We start from the raw sequence: 22,231 nt of genomic DNA, 5'->3' as shown, positions 1-22,231 counted from the left end.
AAGGGGGAAGGAGGAGGAGGGATCAGAGAGAGAGTGTGATTCAGTAACACATGTTGCATGTAAGTCTATGGAGGGGAAGGAGGAGCAGGGAGAGGAAGTAGGAGCAAAGAGACATCAACAGAAATGCTGCTGGTAAGATGTAAATCTCACCCCAGTTTAGGATTCTCAGCTACACTGTAAACTACTGCTGTATAGTCGCCTAAATGATGCTGCGACTTTGTTTTATATATATATATATATATATATATATATATATATATATATATATATATATATATATATATATATATATCAGTGATAGGAGGGCAAGATTCTCCTCTTCGATGTGCTGTGCATAGAAGACATGATAATCGTCCATCCAGTGGCTTTAAGACAGCTGAGAATTAGAGATATAGCCTGCAGAGGGGAAAACTGCTAAATAATGCAGAATACAAGTCATATAATGGCCAGAAATAGTGTTCTTCCTTGTGAATATGACAACTTATTCTGAAAAAGTCCCCTGAAAAGTTAGGTACGCTTTAAAGGATATGTTCCCTTTTGAAGTGAAATAAAAAAAAAATCTGTGTTTTATCGGATTTTTTGTGACATGATTTGTTTGTGACATGTCAGAAGTTTGTATTGGTGAGGGTCCGAGCACTGAGACCCCCACCAATCGCTAGAGCGAAGCAGCTGAAGCACTTGTGTGAGCGCTCAGCTGCTTCGTGTCTGTTCGGCTTTTTTAAGAAATAAATGTATCGGTGTACGGACTCAATACAAAGTCCATACTCCTATACATTGGCTTTCCGGAAAAAGCCGAACAGAAACGAAGCAGCTGAGCGCTCACAGGAATAGTTCAGCTGCTTCGTTCTAGCGATTGGTGGTGGTCTCAGGGCTCGGATCCCCCACCAATACAAACTTCTGACATGTCACTGACAAGTCAGAAGTTTTTCGAACGTTTAGCTACACTTTAAATTTGATCAATCCAAAACATATTTTAAAAGTGGTTGGTGAATCAAATGAGCAGACATATTAACCAAATCCCTCCAATCACAACTTTTGACATTATTGCAAAAATAGGGTAAGGATTACCCAGCTGACTTCTAACTCATGGGATAAACCAAGAAACACTGAACATAATTCTTACTCACCAACAATATTCTAGTAGTGTCATGTGATCTCAGTCTGACCACCCAAATAAGCATGCTCTCATGTGTAGACAGGAAGTCACTCTCTCCTGTATGTCCGACTTCCGGTGAAGTACAGAATTACATCAACACCTATCAAATCCTTCCTGGTGACACCTCCCCTCCCCACCCAGCTCCACCCTCCTTGTTCCTCTGTATGACCCCCACGCATATAGTGCGGTTGAAGAGATCAATTCTCCCCTATATAAGAAAGCAGCAGTGCAGTGATATAATAGGTGAGTCCATAGGCTCACACTGCCTGTCTATATCATCTGTGTGTGCAGAGAGTCCAGTGTATTCCTATGAGATGCTGCTTCTCACTGCCTTATGTGTAAAAACTGACACAAGCAGGAGAAAAGCAGCAGCTACTTAGGATACACTGAGACTGCTGTGTGAATACAGACGTTCTAGGTCACTGATCTATCACTTGCTGCAATTAGATAGTGCAGTGTGAAGTGTGACGAGATTTTAACCCCTCTGCCTCTGCAAAGTCAGAAGCATCATGGGAAATATAGGCTGTATTAGTGAAACCATATAAGAGGGGGGAGAAGAAACCAAGATGGCAGATAAATCAGATTTTGGCACATTAACTTAAACAGGTATACACTAGGCCTCTGCATTATTCTTTAATAAAAACCTATGCTGCACTATATAGGCAAAAAAAATAAAAAATTGCCAGAGTGCGTCTTTAATCCACAACGTGAGGAGACGACGGCACATGCGCCCTCTGTTGCTGTTACATCACATGACAACGCACGTTCAACGTTAGAATGTGCTTGTCATAGAGTTGTACTTGGCATGATTGGACCTTTATGCTGGGAACTGGAGATGTGGAAAGTACTTCAAATCTTTATTTATATGACATACTAAGGGCCTGTTCACATCAGCATCGCCCTTCCATTCATGTGTTCCGTTAGACCTATCTGTTGGAGGAACCCATGAACGGAAAGGCAAGCAGAAACCATAGCTTCCATTTGCATTACCATTGAGTTCTATGGTAATGCTTCCGTTGCAAATGGTTTCCGTTCTGTAAGGTTTCCATTTTTATTTCGTAGAAACAATAGAACACTCGACTGCACTAGTGTTTCTGTAAAAAAAAAAAATGGAAATTTATGGAACGGTAACAAACTGAAACAATTTGCAACGGAAGCATTACTATTGAAATCAAAAGACTGTGCAATGGTGAATATCTAGAGAAGGACATAACCTGAGTAATGATAAATACTCCCAACCCTATTACTATAGATTAGTAGAACCAAGTATATAGATTAATATATCACCTATTATATTCTAAGCCCCTAGAAATCTTATAAACATTCCCCACCCATAAGTAGCATGGAAAAAAGTAACTGAACATGCATAAAAAGGCACAGAGGAACACACACGCATATATATATATATATATATATATATCTATCTCACTGGTGCGATTAACTTGTCTTATAAAAATATAACATCCCAGATACAATGCTGATGATGTCTCTCAAAGAGCTCCATTGTCAGGATTTGACATTTTGAAGAAAAAGAAGGAAAACCATTTTGTAAAATAAAGTTAGGTTTCCCTTCCTTTAGTTCTTCCCAATCGGTATCTTATTTCATTATGTCTTAGGGCTTCTTACACATAAATACCTTCAGGTAAGACATCACAGCACATTACCATATCTGTTTGGTTGAACATGCATGCAATAGTTTCTTGGCAGTATCAGAAGAAAATATATTACTTTCTCAACAAAAAAATTGTTACAGCATAGGAGTGACAGGCCAAATTAGCTGTATAGTGAAACAATGTGAAAGATATCTCTTATTCGGTTGTGTGATTTCAGCTATTTTCACCCTAGTGAGAATTCTCGATCACCGCCATACACTCCATCATGCAGGTACCTACATCCGTGTACAGAGCCCACACATGACAGGTTCACTTTAAACTAGCGCCCTACTGTAGCAACACCTGCGGCTGAAGAGTTATGTATTGTATGCTGAGGATACATGAAGAGTCTAAATATTAAAAGTGGATTTTTACGTGCCAAATCAAAGTGGCAGTGTGCCGCATGGTCAAAAACCAAATGATCAGATTTTTTTTATATGCGTTTTTGTCTGCACAGTAATTACAGACGACACGTTTTGTTTTTTTGAAATAATTTTCACCTGTAATTACTCTGTGAACAAAAACCCCATTGAGAAACCACAGTAATTTGTGGTAAAACACATAAGGTTATGCTGCGTGACACACTACTGGTGCCATACCGAACAGGGTGATTCCTCTCTGCCCCTACATGGTGCAATAGCACCCACTGGCGGTGTTTAATGGAATATCCTTGTTTAAAACAACCTGTTCCTTCCGGTCTTCACACAGCTGCGGACGCCCGACAATTGACTTGTAGATGATAAATTTCAGCTATGTACAGACATAACAGAGTACTGAGACCTCCACCAAATCACTAAAACGAAGCGGCAGAAATGCTCAGATGAGCGCTGAACCGCTTCGTTTCTGTTCGGCTTTTCCCGGAAAGCCGATGTAGCGATGTATGGGCTCACAGACTTTCGATTGAGTTTGTACACCGCTACATTGATTACCGGAAAGAGCTGAACAGAAACTAAGCAGGTCATCGGTTACACGAGTGTTTCTGCCGCTTCGTTTTAGGGATCGGTGGGGGTCTCAGTGCTCGGACCCCCACCAATACAAACTTCTGACATGTCACTATGTAACTCCTGCAAATTTACATCTGGTGCGAGAGTCTAATACAAAAAGATTATAAAAATCACAATAAAGAAGAAAAGGAATATTGTGCAGCAACTTACCCTGGGGATAGGATGTGGATAGCCACCAGCTCAGCCCAGCAAGCATACTTGTTAGGAACTTGGAATCCAAATACATTGGTGGACCCTCCAGGGTAATAAAGATTGTTAAGAACTTTTAAGGCAAATAAAACCCCTAGAAGAAAGCATATAAACATAGAATATATTTTTTTGGACTTTAAAAAAGTACATGCCACTTCAAAGTATACAAAATATTACAGTTAGGGTGTGTTCACATATGTCAGTTGTGTTTGGCCAGTTTTTTCTTGCCTGAGATGGACACAACTGGTGGAAATGTTGTGCACCTGTCTTGTGTCCATAGGTGGATAGAGTATCACAGAATGCAGCGTTTCCCTGTCCAGCATCGAAATCTATTATAGTTTCCCCTCTGACTTTTTTCTACTAGCAGGAGGAAAACAATGTGAGGGCCAGACATATGCAAATGGAGCTTAGATGTCTTTAATACGTTAAATCAACGTATTTTATACCAAAGCAGAGAAGGTAGTTGGCAAAATTTCTTAAAAGGCGCACAACTCTTAATAAATTTGGAGAATTTTGAACTCCTGCTATAAGCAGACAAAGATACATGCCATAATTTTTCTGCCATTTCTCCTCACTTCAATAAGAATTTGGGCATAAACTATGCCTCCTGGGAGTCCACGTCCATTTTTGACGTGGCTATTCAAATTTGACAAATGAGGGGAAAAGTGGAAAAATGTTTGCAAATTTGGCGCATATTCCTATGCGATTTTTAATAGATGCATTTTACACCAAAAACTAAAAAGAGTAGACACATTGATAAATGTGGACCAATATATAATGTCCAGCATTACCATGACTGTACACTGCAGCTCTAATACAAAGATTACCTCCACCCTTTTCTAGAATGCAGTAAAAGGGGTTATTCAGAAGTTGAAAGCTTCAAAACTCAACTAGAATTGTTATTTTTATGTTAAATAATGAACATTTCAATACCTTGTTTAATGCTTTGCTCTTTTTTTCCGTTCCGGTCTACCCCGGAGCCCAATATTCCTTAGTTTGCTGTACTTTTTTATTGTGGGTGTTTCGTAATTACCATTTCGCTCTTGCGTTCCCCTCACCTACACCCACCCACTTCTCTGTGTAGCGTAAAATTACGCCCACTACACCCCCTAGTTGTGCTATTCCTCCAGTACGTCACACGATTGCTTACGCCCCGTATGTGAGGCGTTTCTGTGGAGTGCTACGGCGCATGCATTAGAGCTACTGCGGCGCAAACGCAGTAGCCCTGGAAGATAGCCCTGTCCCATGTAGGCCGCATCATTGAGGACACGCCGTAGATTGGGTCAGTGCCATCACTGAAAGAAAACCATGTGACTGATGGTCGTGACTTTACAGTCACTAAAAAGAAAGCAGCAGTATCACGTGACCATTCGGGGGATCCGGAAAAGACAAAATGTAAGGGAATTCACAATACACTAAAAAAACAAAACAAAAAAAAAAACGACATTGCCCCCCACCCAAAAAAAAACCACACAAACTTCTCTGTATAACCCTTTAAAGCTCTGTTCACATCGCGTTTGAACCTTCCGTCGGAATTAATGTTTAGAATTAAAATCTGATTTTTGTATTCCTTTGCTGCAGTTCATCTTCATAAAATTACATATAAAAGTCCTTTGGATCTGCAGAAGTACGGGTGACCTATATCACCAACACTCCCACCCCAGGGATTTATCCAGGCAGTACTCCGCACAAGGGTCAGGTACTTAGAAGACATTTTTTTTATCTTTACACATGAGGTTAGAGCTTAACAGATGGGGCTAGTGGGAGACCTTTTTGTCTCCTCCCCAAACTATTTCTACAACAACTTATATATTGAAATAGAATAAGAACACAATTACATTATACATTATTTTGACTGTATACCAGAGAATCCCACAGCACATTGCATCCTGTAAGATGGGTCATCCATGGTCTCCGCTAGGAATAATTCCAGCAGAACATAAACCACTCCGATCAGCTGGGAGAAGACTGCAATTATAAGTGCAAACAGAACACTTCCCAGCCGCTGTTCTAGCTTGGTGCCCTTCCATAACAGAGACACCATATTAAAGTACAGGTGCCAGTCATCGGCATGGTGAAATGGTGACAGCAGCAAGCGTTGCCAGTCTCCTCTGTGATAGCCTTCATGTACACTAATGCAAACAGAATGCAGATGCTTCATGGGGTTTAAAAAAAGATAGACATTCAGTCCAAGCGTTGCCAACGTCACAGGGGGGATGTTGTTGAGCCCAAATTGATAAATTTGGGCAAATAATAATAAAAGTCCAGTGTTAACTCCTCTTTGCCTCCTCTGCATTGTGAAGCTTTATCTTTGTTTAAAAAAAAAAAAAGCAAAATTAACATCACCGAGACTTGCTGATTTGCATCTGAAAACACAAAAGATGATAAAATGAATTAAGTAATTTTAGAAACAATTTTATGAAGAAAGCAGCTAAACTACTATTCTGGCTTAAATTGTATTTCGCTACCCCAATCAAGAATATCCCAACATATTGGATGTCCTAAGATAGAGAATGAACCCATTAAGGACAGAGCTAATTGTTCAGGATTAGAAGAAAGGTTTCTGGAAAAAAGCAGATCCTGTCCACTGGCTGTGTCTGGTATTGCAGCTCATCGCCCATCACGTGACTAAGTAATAGCAGCAATATCAGACAGTCCATGGACATACTTAATGAGCAGAAACAAATACTTTTCTGAGGTCATGGCTGATGTCCTTTCTTCTTGGCATAATGTAGACAGATACCAGAGCGCTCCAGAACACCAAACGTTCAACTTTAGAGTATGTTCACACGGCTTATTCTCGTAAAAAAACGCCCCGTAAAAAGAAGTGCATGTCACTTCTTGAGCCGTTTTTCATTGGGTCAATAGAAAAACAGCTTGAAAAACGGCTGCAAAAAAAACACATAAAAAAAACGCTTAATGCTTAAAAAAACGGCTGAAAATCAGAGGGTGTTTTCCCTTGAAAACAGCTCCGTATTTTACAGCCGTTTTTTTGTTAAAAGGGTGTTCTCAACATAAACATTTATGGCATATCCACAGTATACGACAAATCTCCCCATTTGGCCTTGTGAGTTCGGCCTCTTGCCGTAGATTCCAATTAGCGACTAGTGAAGAGGGGGCAGCGCATGCGTGCGACTCTCTCCATCCTGTTCTACGGGAGATACGGAAACAGCCAAACAGCCCTTTTATAGAAAGGGGGGTCTAAGGCTTAAGCAAAACTGTTCTAATTTCTGACATTTTCTGGATAAATCCAAACAACTCTGTCAACGATTTGGGAGTAGAGGTTACCCAGATAAGACATTGAGGGATGCATATCAAGATGCATTGTCTGCGAATAGAACCAATCTATTGGTTCCTAAATCAAAGGAGATGGAGATACCCTTGCCAATGAGAATAGTGGGTGCCTTCGATAACAGACACAAGGAGATCAGAAAGATGTTTTGCAAATTTTCGGGGATTTTAACTGCCGATAAAGATCTAAACAAAGCAGTAGCTTCCCATCCACTGATCACCTTTAGTCTGGGTTCACACAACCTATTTTCAGGCATAAACGAGGCGGTTTACGCCTCGAATTACGCCTGAAAACACGGCTCAAATACGTCGGCAAACATCTGCCCATTCATTTCAATGGGTTTGCCAACGACCTGTAATTTTACGCGTCGCTGTCAAAAGACGGCGCGTAAAATAACAGCGTCGTCAAAGAAGTGCAGGACACTTCTTGGAACGTAATTTGAGCCGTTTTTCATTGACTTCAATGAAGAACAGCTCCAAATTACGGCCGTAATTGACGCCTCGCAAAACGCCAGTACGAGCAATTACATCTGAAATGCAGGAGCTGTTTTCTCCTGAAAACAGCTCCGTAATTTCAGCCGTAATTATCGTTATCGTGTGCACATACCCTTAGAAGTGAAAAATCCTCGAAGACCGTTTAGTACATCGCCATTTTAATGAACCCCTTTCTCCTTCAGCATTGTTCTCCAATAAACCAGTAGGCACTTTTAGATGTGGTTCCTGCAAGGCGTGCAGATATTTCGCCAAAAGCAATACATTTTCAAGTGCCGTGACTGGACAAATCTACAAGAACAGAGAATTTGCAAATTGCAGAACTAAGGGTGTCATTTATATGACTACCTGTGCTTGTAAGCAGAACTATATAGGCAAAAACAATTCGGGAGTTTCAGAGGAGAATCTTGGACCATATTGGTAATATACGCGTGAAAGAGGATATTACATAAAATGTCTAAGTTGGGAATACCCCTTTAAGTGTATATTCACACAGTACCGTCAAACCACGGTTTATTGCTAAAATTACTGTGAAATCGTTTTAAAATGGCACGGTACAGCATTGGTTATGTAAAAAACACAACATTTTTACACTATTTTGTTGTAAGGCCCTGTTCACACAGAGTTTATTGCAGGCGGAAAAATCTGCCACAAAATTCCTTCAGGAGTTTTGAGGCAGATTTTAACCTGCCGGCAGAACACTTGCCACGTTTTTCGGCCGCGGCCATTGAGCGCCGCAGGCAAGAAACGCCGGAAATTGCCTCCAATTGATGGCAATCGGAGGTCAGAGACGGAAATGCCTGAAGAAAGGGCATGATGCTTCTTTTTTCCGCTCGCAGGAAAAAAACGCCTCCGCCTCCCATTGAAATGGGAAGCGATTTCTGCCGTTTTATGGTGCGGGTTCTGTCAAAAACAGTGCCAAAAAACTCTGTGTGAACATACCATTATGGTGACAATAAACCGCGTTTTGACTGCACCATGTGAATATACCCTTTTTGTTGAATTTTTAAACATGAAGCTTTTCTTCTGGTAGATAAATTCCAAGGTAGAGACCTATGGAATGGGACTTCATTTAACAAAACCCCAAAAAAATTCATGTTAAAAACGCACCAAAAATATACAGTGTAAACCCAACCTTAGGCCTTATTCACACAAACATGTCCGTTTTGCCCGTGCAAAAACCGCTGCGTTTTGCGCACCCAAAATTTCCCTGTGGCATCAGTATGTGGTGCGTGCCGACGTGATTTCAGCGGATATAGTAGTGTGATGACACTCTGTTTTTATGTTTACAAACATAAAAGCAGGAGGTGCTTTTCTTGTTTCATTCATTTATTTTACTACTGTAGCGAGAATCACACGCGGCACACGGAAGTGCTTCCGTGTGCCGTGTGGGATTTTCACGCACCCATTGACTTCAATGGGTGCGTGATGCGCGAAAAACAGCCAAGTATAGGACATGTCGTGAGTTTTACGCAGCGCACATACGCTGCGTGAAAATCATGGACTGTCTGAACGGCCCTATTCACTAACATAGGTCCGTGCGAAGCGCGTGATTTTCACTCGCGTAGCACGGACGTAATACACGTCCGTGTGAATAAGGCCTTATAGAGGAAGCCCAATGCATGAACTCATCTTGTGCATTTGTTTATAGAAGTTGGTGAGGACCACACAATCCTTATTTAAATGAATACATAGAATTCCCACCGCCATATATGAAGCAGTGTTTAGTGATTTTCTTTGCCTTTGTGCTTGCATTTTAGATCTGTGTTGTCAACAGTAGAGACCCACACAGAGATTTTTCTACCAACCAGAATATTCTTTTAGCCGATTATTAGAGAAAGAAAGAAATATACTTCGGAACAAACAGTAGACATGAAGTTTTTAGCTCTTCTACATATTAGTTTACATAAAGATCAGCTGTCAGCACAGGGCTTCAGTGATAAACTCCAATTCATGTCCAACCAAATAGAAAAAGATTTTCCATTTGTATGTAACTACATGGTCACTACTACTATAATAAAGAGAGCAAACATATTTTACTATTTTATCTATGGTCTGCATTGGAATGTAGAAACTTCTTGGCAATATATACTTAGAACGTGAAAATGTCGACCCTTGTATTAACATGTCTAAAACTCGAGGAGTTCAGTGTGGGCAAAGGTGTCTTCAGTGATATACCCTGCCTTTCTCTGGAATTTGTATCTGGCACAGGAAGAGGCAGGTGTTCCAGAGTCTTGATCTGTTCTGAAATCTCGAGGTTAGTCAAGCCACCTGTCAATATCATTTCTGAGGAACAAATGAACAGCAGTACAAATAGAAAAAAAGTATAACAAACCATAGTAAAAAGGGTTTTCCCATCTTGGACACAGGATACGCCATGAATGTCTGATAGATGTGGGTCCCACCTCTGGGACTTGCACTTATCTATAGATTTGGGCTCCTGACCCCACCCTACCTTCTCCCGCTTCCCGAGCTACGTTGTTTCCGTTAGGCCTGATTCACACGATCGCTGCGCATATTGGACATGAAAAACTGCAGTTTTTCACGTCCGAGGTGCAGCCGTGCTCGGCGCTGCGGTACGCGATGTCACGCATCCACCATAGTGGAGAGTCTATGGAGGGATGCGTGATGCGTCAAAAGATAGGACATGTCCTATTTTACCATGGACCCTTCACACGGTCCGTTGAAACAACGGCTTTTGTGAACGGCACATTGAATTACATAGGTCCGTGGGACGGCCACTGTTCCAACGGCCGTCCCACGGACGTTTAACACGTTCGTGTGAATCAGGCCTAACTCTCATTGAAGTAAATGGGAGTTCCAGTAACAGCGTAGTATAGCAAGCTACGCTGATTCGGGAACTTGAGAGCTACAGAAGCAATGTAGCGCACTATGCTGCACAGTTTATGTAACTACCATTCACTTCTATGGGAGTTACGAAAACAACGTAGCTCAGCAGCGACAGCGGGAGAAGGTATATAGTCGGTCAGGGGGCCTTGTGCTAGAGATAGGACCCACATCTATTGAACATTTATGGCTTATCCTGTGGATATGCTATAAATGTCCAAGATGGAAATACCCCTTTAAACTTTTTCTAAGGCCGCAACCACACAACTGTATTGCTGGTATGTAAATCTCCAATTTGTATGGAGTCATAATACGGCACTCACAGGAGTGGGCCCTAGTGTACCCCATACACCTGTATGATAACAAAAGAAATAATGTCATGACATGCTCCTTCGATGCCATACTACAGAAGCATTCCCCTCAAGAAACATAGCCAATGTCATTTTAGTAGGTTAAATTAGAACTAAACAAATATATAAATGGTGTTATATGGAAAATACATAAAAAGGAGCACTATCACAGCAATCACACTGATCACAGATCACATGACACCACTTGGTTAACAACATGTCAGCCCTTGTAGTGCCTGAGGTATTATTTGCGATATGTGAGAACAGTCTATCCTCCGTCAAAAATTGAATTTTTTTATTTATTTTTTTAACCCAGGAATTTGATTTAATAATAATTAATAACCCACTCCCACTTAAATGCTTGCAGCCAGTGGTGTCTTTCTAAAAAGCATTTTATTCCTGGTTTATGTTGTTGAACTCTTGTTACATTGGCGCTACGATTGGCTACGTGAAAGAGAAATTTGGGCAATATTGTTCTATACTATTTGCCGCTTTTCACATTAGAGAGACTTTCGTTAACAGCTCAGTCAAGCATTGCGAAGAGAAGCGGCGATAAAAAAAAGAAGATGCGACTATGGGGTTATACTACAAAACAGAACATCTGGTATTTGTGCTAGACAAGAGCTTCTGACATTGTGTCATTCAAATTCTATGTGGGGTGGGAGCGGCAAGGGAGCCTGTGCCATTTAGCGGTACAAGTCAGAGAAAACATTTTTTGTCCTGATGTGTTCAATGCACAGAAATGTACAGTCACATTCTTTCATTCACAAAACAAATGCTACCAGAGAACTGGATATTTGTTTATCTGCCCACGACAAATGGAACAAATGTGACTACTGTATGATGCTGCTGAGTGTCAATGCTGCGTGCAACGGCAATTCTGTTGTTTTACAGTGATTATATGTAGCACAAAATATATATAAAACAATGAGCAGAATGTTATACAGGATTATTCTAAGGGCCTGTTCAGATCAGAGTCAGGGTTCCGTAAAACCTTTCCGGCAGGGGAACCCATGAACAGAAACCATAGCTTTCCATTTCCATTGATTTCAATGGTAATGCTTCCGTTGCAAGTGGTTTCTGTTTGTCTCCGTTTAGTAAGGTTTCCGTTTTTTTGGCGGAATCAATAGCGCAGTCAACTGCGCTATTGATTCCGCAAAAAAACGGAAACCTTACGGAACGAATACAAACTGAAACCACTTGCAACGGAAGCATTACTATTGAAATCAATGGTAATGCAAATGGAAGCTATGGGTTCCTCCGACGGAAATGTCTGACGCTGATGTGAACGAGGCCTTAAAGAGGACCTGTCATCTGCCCAAAAAACTGCAGTAGACATCTCAGTTAGATTGCAGGCGCCTCACACATTCTGATGCATTTTATTTTTTTCCTCTAGCCCCCACCGTTACGGAGATATCGGAGCTGTTATTTCTGGTGTCCAATATGCAAATGAGGCCTTTGACTGTCAAGTGGGCGGTTACCCCTTATCAAGTGACAGGTGTTACCCGCCCACTTGGCAGACAAAGGCCTTATTTGCATATCGGGCACCAAAATTAACGGCAACGATATCGCAGCAACGGTGCGGGCTAGAAGAAAAAAATAAAAAGCGTCAGAATCTGTGAGGCGCCTGCAATCTAACAGATGTCAGCTGCAGTAGTTAGGGCAGGTCAGAGGTTCTCTTTAATCATATAACAGAGCACATATACACAATAATTTCTCAAATTAATATGTATCAATGTGACACAGCTGTAAAACTTCTATAAGAATGTTCAGACTATCAAACATTCAAGTAGGGTGAACATGTGGCATATTTTATGGTGTGGTAATGGTGCGACTTTCTGCTGTAGAACTACTGGTAAGTATGAACACACCCTTAAGACTGTGTTCACATGTCACAGTCAATTGCCAGTTTTGAGAAAATCGCTGCAAAAAAACAAAATTATTTGACCGCAAATAGGCAATAAATAAGTGCCAATAAAGATCAATTTTGATGGTATCGACGGGCTCCCAATATTTAAAAGGACTACTACAATTAAATTACAAAGCTTATAAAAGTGCAGCTTATGGGAAGGGCTGCTAATAAAATTCACAGATATATGAAAATGTTTCTGGCGGTTCTCAGCACTAGAGATATGCGAGATAAAGTAGTGATCATGGGGACAGATCTTTGTCTGGACTTCCTGTTATTGCTCCCATAGAAGAACACTAAAGTCAGCCCGTCTCTTCCTAAAAAGTGGCTGCGTTTATGGGTTAATAAAGTGCATTTCACCGCACAGCAAATTCATATAAAAACAGACTTCATGTTGAGTGTCCCTTTAAGAATGCCTGTAATAATAATTTTTCACCCACTGAACCATGTCCAGCAGATTGTTTCACTCCATCCTGCACTGGGTAAATTAACTGTAATACAAATCGGTCACTTGAATTTTTCGACTGATGTAGACATGAAGAACAATACACTCTTTTCTGCGCTAATGAAAAACGCACTTTATATGCAGCACAAGGTTCCATTGAGACACATGAAACATTCTTCTCTGTACTGTACAATGAATTTCAGAACTATGCTACTGCCTCCAAAATGTACAAATTTTAAGGTCAAGCTTAAAGTAGCTATTTGTGAATAACCTCAGCTGCCACGCGCCTGCATTTTTATAAGCCTACTCAAAATAAATGCAAAAGAAAGACTGCTGCTTTAGAACAACAAATTTCCCGACGAGTCTTCCAGAACAAGTCTTTTACTTTTATGCTTACAGATAGATCCTGTGCACAAACTTATTCCACTCTATCAATTGATCTCTGTTTATGGTACGGATAGGTAGCAGTTAGAAGTCAACCACATCTCCCATGACGCTGGACAGGATAGGACTTTTGGATATTTATGAAAACGCCAGCACAGAAAAGTACACAACTGATAAAACAGCAGTCAGCTTTTGTCATTTTTAGTGTTACTGGCTAGAATTAGAGAACCTTCTATACTCTTTTCTTAATCTTAAACGGAGTCTCTCACAAGGCTTATGCTTCCCTGAGGGCAACATATTGTAGTGAAAGAGGCCCCGATTCCAGCGCTGGGTCACTTACTTGGCAATAATCCTGTAACTCATAATTATATGCTACAGCTACCTCTGCCCACCTACCGCTGAATGACACATACTGCGATTAGGGAGAAAGGTGCAATTCAGCGGTGGGTGGGCGGGGTTAGGGGCAGTTTAGGAATATCGAGGATTACATAGCGCACTCTACTAGTCCTTCTCCCTGAATTAGAATATCATCGAAAAGTTAACTTATTGCAGTAATTCTATTCAAATAGTGAAAAACTATTTCCAGCATTTTTTTCTTTTAATGTTGATGATTATAGCGAACAGTTAATGAAAACCCAGACAATTTGAATATTGGGTTAAAGTTTAAGATTGTACACTCGTGGTGTCACACTCTAATCAGCTAGTCAACACAAAACACCTGCAAAAGGTTTCCTAAGCCTTTAATTGGTCCAACAGTCTGGTTCAGTAGGCTACACAATCATGGGGTAGACTGATGACTTGACAGTTGTCCAGAAGACAGTCATTGACACCCTCCGCAAGGAGGGTAAGCCACAAATGGACAGACTTACCTGCAAACGCTGATGCTGCTGCAGAATCAACTGTAGCCTCTGGTGCCGATGTGGCCGACACGATGCAGGACCTGTGAGTGACGTCACAGATCTGCACTGCCAGAAGCTGGGCGTTCTGAAGAGAAGTGGATGATACTTCTCATCAGAATGCCCAGCTAGTAAAAGTATTAAAAACGCCCCGATGTACGCACATAATACACGCCCACTTGGACTTTTACTGTAAACACACCCACTTGGACTTTTGCAAGCCTCATTTGCATAACTACAAAAATGGTCATAACTTGGCCAAAAATGCTCGTTTTTTTAAAATAAAAACGTTACTGTAATCTACATTGCAGCGCCGATCTGCTGCAATAGCAGATAGGGGTTGCAAAATATGGTGACAGAGCCTCTTTAAGCAGATTGATATATAGTCTTGTGGGGGAAAATGTAGTATAACTTGTATTTTATTCATGTAAATCCCTGCCTATTTTGGGCTAAGCAGTCCAGTGGGCGGCTCTAATCGGTGATTGAAAGCTACCTCTGTATGCAAACTCAGATGAGCAAGGCTGTCAATCAATGAATAAGAAATCCCCCTGGACTCCTAAGCCCAAGGTGAGCAGGGAATGAAACTATTACATTACTTTTATTACTGAATCTTCTTCCACAAAACTGTATATCTGCTCGGTATCCTGCTCTATACCATGCAGCCCACAAATTGGGCAAGTTCTTTTTAATGTCTTGGTAATACTCTTATATTTATTCTGCTTTGAAGTGGATGGGAACAGAACACAAACCCCATCAAGTAACTAATTTGGTCACAGCAAGCAGAGTATTTCAGGAATAATTTTTTACGGTAAGTTGTGACCCAAGTGACTTGTAGAAAGTCCATGGCAGTAATTAAATGCTGCAAGGGGAACATTATATTTCATAGAGTGTCTGTCAGATGAAACAGTTAAATGATAAATTCAGCACTGCTACATCATTTAACAAATGTTTAGCCATGTATCCCTTTTACCTTGGCCCCATTGCCCCTTACCAGTGCATGGCTGTCCAGTCGCCAGTTCTGAGAAATAAAATTGCTGCTATTAGGAGTTCAGGTGAATGACGCATTAGTCCACATTCCTGAGATTTCTCTCCTAATAAGCCTTTACGTGACAGGAGGTCTTGTATTTGTCATTCAGAACAGTGCTCATGAATGACTCAGACAGGGCATAGGTCAATCCAGACATGTAAGGCCCTGTTCACACTGAGATTTTTGCAGGCAGAAAAAATATTGACCTACCAGGCACTCTGAATACAGTATTTTTCGGCCACAGCCATTGAGCGCCGTGGGCAAAAGACGCTGCGAAAACCGCTTTCTCTGCCTCCCATTGATGTCAATGGGAGGTCAGTGATGAAAAAGCCTGAAGAAAGGGCATGACGCTTCTTTATCATGCAAACTTTGCAATTGAAGAAAGGAACAGCAGCACTCAAGATAATCCAAAGTGTATTTGATGTATTCACCAAGCATAAAACCACTTGCAACGTTTCAACCCATAGATGGGTCTTTATCAAGTGTTGCGGTTTTCCTGAATAGGTCGTCTACAGAAGGTATTATGTTCATACCTTGTTTTCTGAGGAACGCTATTATCTCCCCCATTATTTTAGTGCATATACGGGGAGCAGAGGATATTCCAAATGGAAGAGCCTTGAAATGGAAATGTAGTATTTTCTGATCTTGTAGGATGACAGACCTGAGGAATTTTTGATATTGTGGATGCACTGGGATATGGTAGTAGGCGTCCTGTAGATCGATGGTTGCCATGGAGTTGTTTTGACCTATTAGTGGGATGGAAGATCTGATTGATTCCATCTTGAACCAATGATATATTACAAAATTGATTTAATGGTTTCAGGTTTATTATAGTTCAAAAGACTCCCCTGGGTTTTTGTTTTTTTTACAAGAAACAGACGGGAATAGTCGCCTTCCCCTCTTTCACTGGTACTGGAGAAACTGCTTCCATTTCTTGTAACTTCTAGATTCCCTTTACCAGGGCTTGTTGCAATGTGCTGGAGGGGAGAGAAGTGATCACCAATTTTTTTTTTGGGGGGGGGGGGCGTTAAAAAGAAAACTCAATCTTGTAAACTTCTGAAATGGTTTTCAGGATCCATTAGAATGTGGTGATCTGTTTCTACTGGGGAAGGAATCTTGACAACCTGCCCCCTAATCTACGGACATCATTGTCTATCTTGTTCTCTATTTTGGTTAAAGAAAATATTTATTCCTCTACCTCCCTTTGCATTACTACAGCGACCTGTTTCTCCCTTTCCTCTATAGTCCTGACTGCAGTTACGAAAGGGAAGACAATTTGGTTTCTTCTTTGTTATTTTTGGCTCTGGCAAGGTTTCTTTCTTGTCTGCAGCTTTCTCTAATATAGTGTCCAATAATAATTTTACATACTTTAGCCACCCGTATGTCTATCTTGGGCACGTCTGACCAACCTTTAATGTCCTCTTCATCAAGAGGGATTTCCGGTGGAACAGATAGCCTTTTCTCAGGGTGTGTCCATTCCTTTTCTATAATGGCTTTTAGGTTTTCGTGAATGGGAAAAACGAATATTCTTCTGGGCCGAAGCCCTGCAAACATCTCATCATGGAAGTAATATTTTTTAACCTCCTCAATCTGGGGGGTTGACACTTCTTCTAAATATTCTTCAGATATAGAGGGAATATAGGAATAGCTCTCATCTGAATCTTATTCCACATCCAGCTTTCTCTTTTGTCGTGCAGTGGATAGTACAGAGGGCACAAAGGTTTGAGAAAAAGATGCTAAGGAGGTTTGATCCTCTAATCTCTTCAATCAAAAATGGTTGTTCCTCCCTTATGATCTTTTCTATGTAATGATGATAGAGTTTTTTTGCTAGCAGAAGATAACTTTTTCCCACATATAGCACATTTATGAAATGGACTCTCCCTTTTGGTCTTAGAGGATAGCTCTCTAGGAGTGTCCTACAAAAAAAAAACATAACATAACAAAAAGGAGAATAAGACCCGACCATATATGTATATAGGGAAGATAACCCATAGCCAGAGTACATACTGGAGCTGGGAGCACGTGAGACTCAGAACCTAGATTAGAGGTTGAAGCCTCATCTCCTGTCATCATGGTAATAATCACAGCTTCTTACCTGATGGAGATCTTTCTGAAGTGTGGAGGTGTTTAAATCAACCGCGATGACTGTGTGCACAAATGGCTCCTCCCCCTAATCCAGAGAGTCCATGTCCAGAGGAAGGCCACAAAAACTTCTGAGGATCCAAGGAAGTACCACAACAGAAGTTAGGCTGTGGAGCTACAGGAGGACAGGAGCCTGCTGTTCAATCACCTCAGCATTACCCGGAGGCACAGGAGAGGCGGCATAAGACCAAGCGGTCTTACTAGGCACTAGGGAACAGAAGCTGAACCGAAGGCGAAGCTGGAAAGAAATATTTTATGATCAGACTTTGCTGCTACAAGGAAGATCAAATCTGTGGCACTCTGCAGGTTGTCTGGATGCTATGGGTAGGGTTCCCACCCCATCAATATTTAGAGGGTAAACTCAAGCATCCCTTGGGTCAATATGCAGAAAATAGAATAAAACCTATTCGGATAAGGCAATATAAAGAAATAGGTAACGTCTCGGCCACAATCCGGCCTTTGGGGAATAGCGCTGTAGAATAAGGTAGCTAGTACCACAGGTATGCGTATTTGCTGCTCCAAGAGCAGTTTTTACAAAGTGTTGCAGCTATAAGGGAATGTTCACACGCTTAGCAAAAAACGTCTGAAAATACGGAGCTGTTTTCAAGGGAAAACAGCTCCTGATTTTCAGACGTTTTTTAAGCCACTCGCGATATTCGTGGTGTTTTTCGCTGTGTTTTTTTACGACCGTTTTTGGAGCGGTTTTCTATAGAGTCAATGAAAAACGGCTCCAAAAACGTCCCAAGAAGTGACATGCACTTCTTTTTTGCGGCCGTTTTTTTACGCTGTCGCTTTTCAAAACGGCCGCATAAAAAAATGGCCCACAATGTAAAGCTAGCCTAACAAATTTTTAGGCTTTAACCCCTTGGCAACACAGCCATCAAGGGGAAGTATGGAGCAGGCTCACCAGTTCAGCCCGCTCCATATTTAGCAGGTATCGGCTGTATATTACAGCCGAAACCTCACTGCAATGGGCGGGACCAGCGATAACAGGCCATTTAATCACTTAGATGCCGTGGTCAATAGCGACCTTGGCATCTAAGCTATTACAAAGAGGGCGGCAGTCTTCTCCATTAGCCCATCAGACCCCCCCACGACACGAATGCGGGGTGCCAGTGGCTGCCATGGCAGTCTGGAAACCTAATGAAGGCCCCCAGGTCTGCCATATTTCTGCTCCTATTAAGAGCAGGTAAAAAGCACAATACACTGCAATACATAGATATTAAAGTGTATTGTAATACATAGGTGTTGAAGTGTATTGTACCAGTGATCAAATGATTGCATGTTCAAGTCCCCCAGGGGAACAAAAAAAAAAATTTTTTTTTTATAATGTACAAAAAAATAAAAAATATTAAAAGTTCCAAAAAAACGATTATTTTTCTTCTAAAAAAATAATTATAAAAGTTAAAAACGTACACATAATTGGTATTGCAGCATCCGTAAAAGTCTGAGCTATTAACTCCATAGGAATAAAAAATTCACAACGCCAAATTTTCTGTTTTTTGGTCACCGTGCTTCCAACATAAAAACGGAATAAAAAGTCAACAAAAAGTCATATGTACCTTAAGATGGTATCAATAAAAACTACACCTCTCTCCCCGCAAAACAACAAGCCCTCGTACCGCTACATTGACGGAAAACTAAAAATGTTATGAATGTGGCGAAACAAAATATTTGAATTTTTAACAAAACGTTTTTTCTTTGTATAAGTAGTGCATCATAAGAAAAACGATATAAATTTGGTGTTGCTGTAATCGTATTGATCCGCAGAATAAAGAGAACACATACTTTTTACCGCACCATGAATGGTTACAATGAAATACAAAAAGAACTATGTAGAAATCGCTGTTCCACCCCACAAATAATTGTTTTCTGTGTCTCTGTACATTATATGATACTTTAAATGGGGACATTAAAAAGTACAACTTGTCCTGCAAAAAAAATAAAAAAAGCCCTCATACGACTATGTAAATACTAAAATTAAAAAGTTATCGCTTTTGGAAAGCGGAGAGGTAAAAACTAAAATGAAAAACCGAATAATATTATAGTCAGTGGTTAACTAAAAAACATCAACATCTTGCAGATGTCTGCCACAGATAACACCTGGGAATATCCGCAGAGGAATTTTTTCACTATGTATGAACTTTAAAAGAAAAAAGGAAAATTGTACTTGTAGCTTTAGGCCTCATGCACACTTCCATCACCGTTTTCACGGTCGTTTTTGACAGATCCGTGTGCCCGTTTTAGGGGCTGTGTGGTTTCCGTGTGCACTCCGTGTTTCCGTTTCCGAGCATGGTACTGTCCAGGGTGCTGAAAGAGCAGGGTTGTTCAGCGCTAGTCACTGTCCAGGGTGCTGAAAGGTTTAATGGGCTGCACTGATCGGCGGTAACTCTTTCAGCACCCTGGACAGTGACTAGCGCTGAAGAATGACCATGCTCGGCGCTCGCAAAATAAAATTTTAATGAATAAAAAAATCAGTTCATACTTACCCAGAACTCCCTGCATTTTCCTCCAGTCCGGCCTCCTGGGATGACGTTTCATCCCATGTCACCGCTGCAGCCAATCACAGGCTGTAGTGGCGGTCACGCTGGACTGGATGACGTCAGAAGGCCGGCCTGCAGGGATAACGCTTCATCCCACGTGACCGCCTCTGCAGCCAATCACAGGCTGCAGCGGCCACATGGACTGTCGCGAAATACAGGAAGGTTGGACTGGAGGAAGAAGAGGGACTCGTCACCAAGACAACGACCAGGGGTACGTATGAACTGCTTTTTATTTTATTTTTAATCAGCAGCCTCTTTTCTCTATCAGTGATTGATAGAGTGTAGAGGCTGCCGATTAGTGTAATATATCTATAATGTACTTCTGCCCGCCCGGCCATTGCTAGGCATCGGCTCCATCACTAGGCAATGGCTCCGTCACACACGGATGCCTTCTGTGTGCCTTCAGTTTTTTTGACGGCCCCATTGACTTGCATGGGCCTCACGGTCACGGAATCTCGGACCAAAGTAGGACATGCTCTACTTTTGTGGCAACGGAACCGTCAAAAAGACTGAAGTGTGCATGGCCCCCATTGAAATGAATGGGTCAGGGTGCTAGCCGTCAGAAAAACGGCTAGCACCCTGAAGGAAAAGACTGAAGTGTGCAGCCAGCCTTACATGAGACACACGATGCTAGAAAGTACTAGAAGTTCTTGTTGCATTTCCTAGACCCCTTTGACCTGGCTGTAATACGCGTGCGTTTAGTGTCTGAAACTACGGCCACAACACCCACCTCCTGTAATCCTACAAAGTAGACTTAAATCACCGTAGGATCAGCTTCAGTAGAACTGTGGGAAGTTGCAGCCATAATACAGACACTAAAATGCGCAGATATTACAGCCGTGTGAAAGCCGCCTTCAACACAGCAAAAAAACACATGTACGAAAAAGGGCAGAATGTTTGGTGCAATATTGCTGTACATCCCACCCCTCGGTCATTAATAGTGAATGCCTAACAATTACATAACTAACATTAATGAATAATAATAAAAAGATGAATTTCCTTGTACTAAACATGGAGACAAAAACTTGAGTACACGATCTGTCTTCACGATCAGCATAGTCATTGCTTACAAGGACTGACCAGCAGGGGCGCTGCTACAGCACAACAACAACGGCGCGCGAGAAGCGCCCATAAAGCCTGTAGTACGACATTGTACAGCTCGGGTGCATAGAGGACAGGCGGAGATATTCCGGTGATGGTGCAGGGTTAGTAAGGAAGACAAGCGGCACCTCTAGTTAGCGCGGGGTCATTGTAGCAGCGCGGATAAAACCTATCCCTAGACTGTGTTACTTCCGTGACTAGTCAGCTGTATGTCCACAATACTAAGTTCAGAAATAACCACTGTGGACAGGACGCAGAACATTTACACTAAAGAGTCGATTTACCATCATAATAAAACTTAAAATCCTAACCTGAGAACTTGAACTCTGCCTCTGTAACCAGGGAGTGACTGAGGGAACAGCAGCGAATACTACATTTCCCAAAGTTCTTTGCGACTCACGTTCAAACAATCTTTATTTAAACAATATCTTGCTAACAAGAGCTGGTGCATATGGAATTGGAAGTTATGTCCTACTATAAAATACATATTAGAATTGTTTCATCTTTAAAAAATAAACGGCCATTTCTACGTTAACTCTTTAAAGATCAAGGACCTACAGAATTGTTCTGCAGTAAAAACCTGCAGAATTTCTACTATTTTCTGCAGCAATTCCGTTACGTGTGGACGCGCCCTTAGGCTGGAGACCACGCTGAAATTGGTTTCTTATTCATCAGTTTCTCATTCAAAGGGGAAAGTATTTTTGTTTTTACTGGTTCAGTGACTTTGGAGAGATTATATTAATGATAAATTACAATGACTCGGGTGCTCTGAGAAAAGTAAAGTTAAAAGCAGCCTGAAAACC

At 41.3% G+C, this 22,231-nt stretch overlaps 1 protein-coding gene across 3 annotated transcripts in view; it reads right to left on the bottom strand.

Annotated features, from left to right (window-relative positions):
* The window catches only part of RHBDD1 (rhomboid domain containing 1), a 79,905-nt gene extending 58,087 nt beyond the window's left edge, over positions 1 to 21,818 (bottom strand). For 2 of the 3 annotated variants that reach the window (XM_075861484.1, XM_075861486.1), the window contains exons 1-3: positions 21,740 to 21,818; positions 5,865 to 6,367; positions 3,963 to 4,095 (exon numbers count right to left, since the gene is read on the bottom strand). In XM_075861484.1, coding sequence (XP_075717599.1) covers positions 3,963 to 4,095; positions 5,865 to 6,297 — 566 coding nt within the window. In that variant the 5' untranslated portion in view covers positions 6,298 to 6,367; positions 21,740 to 21,818. Of the gene's footprint in view, positions 1 to 3,962; positions 4,096 to 5,864; positions 6,368 to 9,876; positions 10,047 to 21,739 lie in introns of those variants that run through there. The other variant, XM_075861485.1, reaches the window with a different exon arrangement.
* Between the last annotated feature and the right edge of the window lie 413 nt (positions 21,819 to 22,231).

Source organism: Rhinoderma darwinii, chromosome 4 (genome assembly GCF_050947455.1).
Source record: "Rhinoderma darwinii isolate aRhiDar2 chromosome 4, aRhiDar2.hap1, whole genome shotgun sequence".
In the NCBI taxonomy this organism is placed as follows: domain Eukaryota; kingdom Metazoa; phylum Chordata; class Amphibia; order Anura; family Rhinodermatidae; genus Rhinoderma; species Rhinoderma darwinii.
The sequence above is the reverse complement of the archived record's forward strand: the minus strand, read 5'-3'. Positions and strand labels throughout refer to the sequence as shown.